The following is a 3,487-nucleotide window of genomic DNA, read 5'->3' as shown; positions in this document are numbered from 1 at the left end:
GGGTGGGCAGTGGGAACAGCCTTGCAGCCTTGTGGTGTCCAGTGCAGTAGGAGCTGGGAACTGACCAGGCTCTGATCCCTTCCCAAGGGATCTGCAGGCACCTTCCCTGCCCGGCTCTGCCAGAAGAGGGGAACGGTCTGCAGGGTCCCGTGGCCCGATGTGCCACCCCCTCCACGTGCCTCTGTCCCCTCTCCCAAGCCAGTTCTCTCTTGCAGACGACGAGGACAGTGACTACCACCAGGAGCCCTACGAGGAGTCCTACAAGGACCGGCGCCGCCGGGCGCACACGCAGGCCGAGCAGAAGCGCCGCGACGCCATCAAGGTACCGGGGCCCACACCTCCCCCTCTGCTGCTGGGAGGGGCTGGGGTTGGTCCCTCTGGGAGCAGCAGGACCCCCCAGCTGAGCCACACACACACTCCTGCCATCTCTGCTTCCCCACAGAAAGGCTACGATGACCTGCAGGCCATCGTGCCCACCTGCGAGCAGCAGGACTTCTCCATAGGCTCCCAGAAGCTGAGCAAGGCCATTGTTCTCCAGAAAAGTGAGTCTTCAGGATGGGGAGAGGGGAAGAGTCCTGTTACCCCCCCAGACGCCTGCCTAGAGCCCAGACCCTTTGGTGGGATGGTGCTCGGGGGGAGCCCAGTGCTGGTCACTCCACCCACCTACTGCCCCGAGGAGCTTCAGGGCAGCTGGGCCTGCCCAGGCTCAGGCACCTCCTGTGGGGATCTTGGGGGCTCAAGTGTGTGCTCAGATTCTCTTTATTTTTATTTCTGAAACCACTCTGGTCATGCTCAGCCATCGACTACATCCAGTTCCTGCATAAGGAAAAGAAGAAGCAAGAGGAGGAAGTTTCTACCCTCAGGAAAGATGTGATGGCCTTGAAGATCATGAAAGTGTAAGGGAAAAGCTGTTGGTTGCTGCCTTCTTCTTCCTGCTGTTCCTCACCCTTCTTTCAGGGCTCTGTGGGTACCTGCAGTGCTCTGCAGGCCCCAGAGCCTCGTGCCTGCCCCCCTGCCTGCTGCCACCATTTGTCCTCCTGTGGCTTGTTAGTGTAGGTCTGTATGGAGTCAGTTGGAGATCAGTGTGAAGATGGGTTTGAGCCAGAACACGTATCTGCTCCCAGTGCTGGGAGAGGCTGCAGCTTCCCCGTGTTCATGTACTTGGATCTTCCACAAACTCCCTGTCCCAGCAGAGGCTGCAGGGAGCTCTGCCCCAAGTGGGGCTGGGCTGCCAGGGGCCTTGCTGAGTGTGGGCACGTGGTTGGTTTCAGGAACTATGAGCAGATTGTGAAAGCTCATCAGGACAACCCGAATGAGGGGAAGGACCAGGTCTCTGATGAGGTGAAGTTCAATCTTTTCCAAGGCATCATGGATTCCCTGTTCCAGTCCTTCAACGCCTCCATCTCAGTAACAAGTTTTCAGGAGCTCTCGGCTTGTGTCTTCAGCTGGATTGAGGAGCACTGCAAGCCCCAGGTGAGCAGGAGCCATGGGAGGGAATGGGCAGGGACCACAGTGCATGTGCTGAAGAAACATGGGGAAGTGTGGCTGGAAAGTGTCTGACAGGAAAGGACCTGGGGGTTCTAATTGACAAGTGGCTGAATATGAGCCAGCAGTGTGTCCAGGTGGCCACGAAGGCCAGTGGCATCCTGGCTTGTCTTAGAAATAGTGTGACCAGCAGAAGTAGAGGGGTGATTGTCCCCCTGTCCTCAGCACTGGTGAGGCCACACCTGGAGTATTGTGTCCAGTTTTGGGCACCTCAATTCCAGAGAGATCTCGAGGTGTTGGAGTGAGGACAGAGGAGGCAATGAAGCTGGGGAGGGGCCTAGAGAATAAATCTGATGAAGAAGGTTTGAAGGAGCTGGGAATGTTTAGAGGAAGAGGAGGCTGAGGGGGGACCTCATCAGTCTCTACCACTACCTGAAAGGTCATAGTAGAGAGGTTGGTGCTGGTCTCTTTTCACAGGTAATTAGTGACAGAATGAGAGGGAAGGGCTTCAAGCTGCACTGGGGCAGGTTTAGACTGGACATGAGGAACAATTTTTTCACAGAAAGAGTGGTCAGACATTGGAACAGGCTGCCCAGGGAGGTGCTTGAGTCACCATCCCTGGGTGTGTTGAAGGATTGATTGGATGTGGTGTTGGTGGAAGTGGGTTAGGGGACAACTTTGTAGAGTAGGGATGATGGTTGGACTCGGTGATCCCAAGGGATCCAATGGTTCTGTGATTCTGTGGTGCTGAGGAGCAGGGTTGAGGCACTGGAGGTGGTAGAGTTGGGTCATGGTTGGACTTGGTGATCTCTTATGGTCTCTCCTCTGCTCAGACGCTGCGGGACATCGTGGTGGGGGTCCTGCACCAGCTGAAGAGCCAGCTTTACTGACCCTGCCCGGCGCTGGGGACGGGCAGGGCAGGGCTGGAGCTTCTGTTATTTATTGTATGAACCATGAAACCAAACGGCGGCTGCGCAGCCACCTCTGCCTGCAGGGGCTGCCACCACCACTGCTACCAAATATCTGTAGGGCCTTGGCAGGGGGGGACACGAGTGCTGAGGAGGGGGCTGCTCAGGGGCCAGGGGGCTTCTGGCACTGGGGCTTGCTGGGGCTGCTGCTGCTCCCTGGTGCAGCTGGAGGCTGTTGCTGTGTGCTGAGGAGACCCCGCTGCTTCTCGGGGGGGGGTGGGCCAGGGGCCTTGCAGCTGGGCAGGGGACAGAGAGCAAACCCCTGTGGCTGCACCTGTCCCAGGAGGAGGTGATGGACCTTTACAGACCTCACATGCAGAAGTAATGTATTTTTCTATTGTGAAAAAAACAACTAAATAAATTTTGCTGAATGTTTTGATCATTTTCCTGTGTTTATTTTAGTTGTGGTGTCCCTGGAGCCTGGTAGCAGGACCAGACACACAGCTCCAGCCCCCTGGGGCCCCTGCTTTCCCCCATTTCCAGGGCTGCTGCACCCCCCCACCCACCCCTGCCCCAACACCCTGAACAGAGGAACCAGCTGGGGCAGAGCCCACCTCAATGTGGGTTGGGTGTGGGAGGGGCCAGGGCCTCCTGACCATGCCTGGAACACAGGAAAGAGTCCCAGTTCATCCACCTGCTGAGGCAGTTGCTGCCGTTTGTCCCTGGGACCCTGAGGACTCTCCAGCCACAAACCAACACCTCCCCTGTCCCCCGTGAGGATCTGGGACAAGGAACATTCCCTCTACAGGCAGGGCAGCCAGGGGCTGGTGCCGAGTGACTCCCTCACCCACCCTCCCCAAAGCATCTTAAAACAATGTATAAATGTGCAGGACCAGCCCCAACTCTACGAAAGAGGCAAAAAAACCCCACAAGAACCAGCCCAACAGCAGAGCTCCAGCATCAGCTCCTCTGCCCTCCCCCTCACACGGCCGGTGGCAGCGCGACGCCCTGGTCCTCGTCGGTCTCGATCCCAACCTCCTCCTGAGGGAGCAGGGGAGCTGAGCTGGGGGCCTGAGCTGGGGGGGCTGAGCTGG

At 57.8% G+C, this 3,487-nt stretch overlaps 2 protein-coding genes across 2 annotated transcripts in view; one reads left to right on the top strand and one right to left on the bottom strand.

Annotated features, from left to right (window-relative positions):
• Window positions 1-157: 157 nt before the first annotated feature.
• On the top strand, window positions 158-2,375 carry MLX (MLX, MAX dimerization protein). The gene is made up of 5 exons (XM_009994188.1): window positions 158-322; window positions 443-542; window positions 797-896; window positions 1,272-1,473; window positions 2,319-2,375. The coding sequence occupies exons 1-5, from the start codon at window positions 158-160 to the stop codon at window positions 2,373-2,375; spliced, it is 624 nt and encodes a 207-aa protein (XP_009992490.1).
• A 999-nt stretch (window positions 2,376-3,374) lies between these two features.
• Window positions 3,375-3,487, bottom strand: part of PSMC3IP (PSMC3 interacting protein) — a 2,191-nt gene continuing 2,078 nt past the window's right edge. The window contains exon 6 of the mRNA XM_009994187.1: window positions 3,375-3,434. Within this exon, the coding sequence (XP_009992489.1) occupies window positions 3,375-3,434 (60 nt within the window). The remainder of the gene's footprint in view (window positions 3,435-3,487) is intronic.

Source organism: Chaetura pelagica, unplaced genomic scaffold (assembly GCF_000747805.2).
Source record: "Chaetura pelagica isolate M959 unplaced genomic scaffold, ChaPel_1.0 scaffold963, whole genome shotgun sequence".
NCBI classification, from domain to species: domain Eukaryota; kingdom Metazoa; phylum Chordata; class Aves; order Apodiformes; family Apodidae; genus Chaetura; species Chaetura pelagica.
The sequence above is the reverse complement of the archived record's forward strand: the minus strand, read 5'-3'. Positions and strand labels throughout refer to the sequence as shown.

Bases quoted from the DNA above. Each gene is read 5' to 3' on its own strand.
- MLX (XM_009994188.1), top strand. From the start codon at position 158: ATGTGCCACCCCCTCCACGTGCCTCTGTCCCCTCTCCCAAGCCAGTTC. The intron at 323-442 runs GTACCGGGGCCC...GCTTCCCCACAG, and splicing joins AGCGCCGCGACGCCATCAAG to AAAGGCTACGATGACCTGCA. The intron at 543-796 runs GTGAGTCTTCAG...GGTCATGCTCAG, and splicing joins GGCCATTGTTCTCCAGAAAA to CCATCGACTACATCCAGTTC.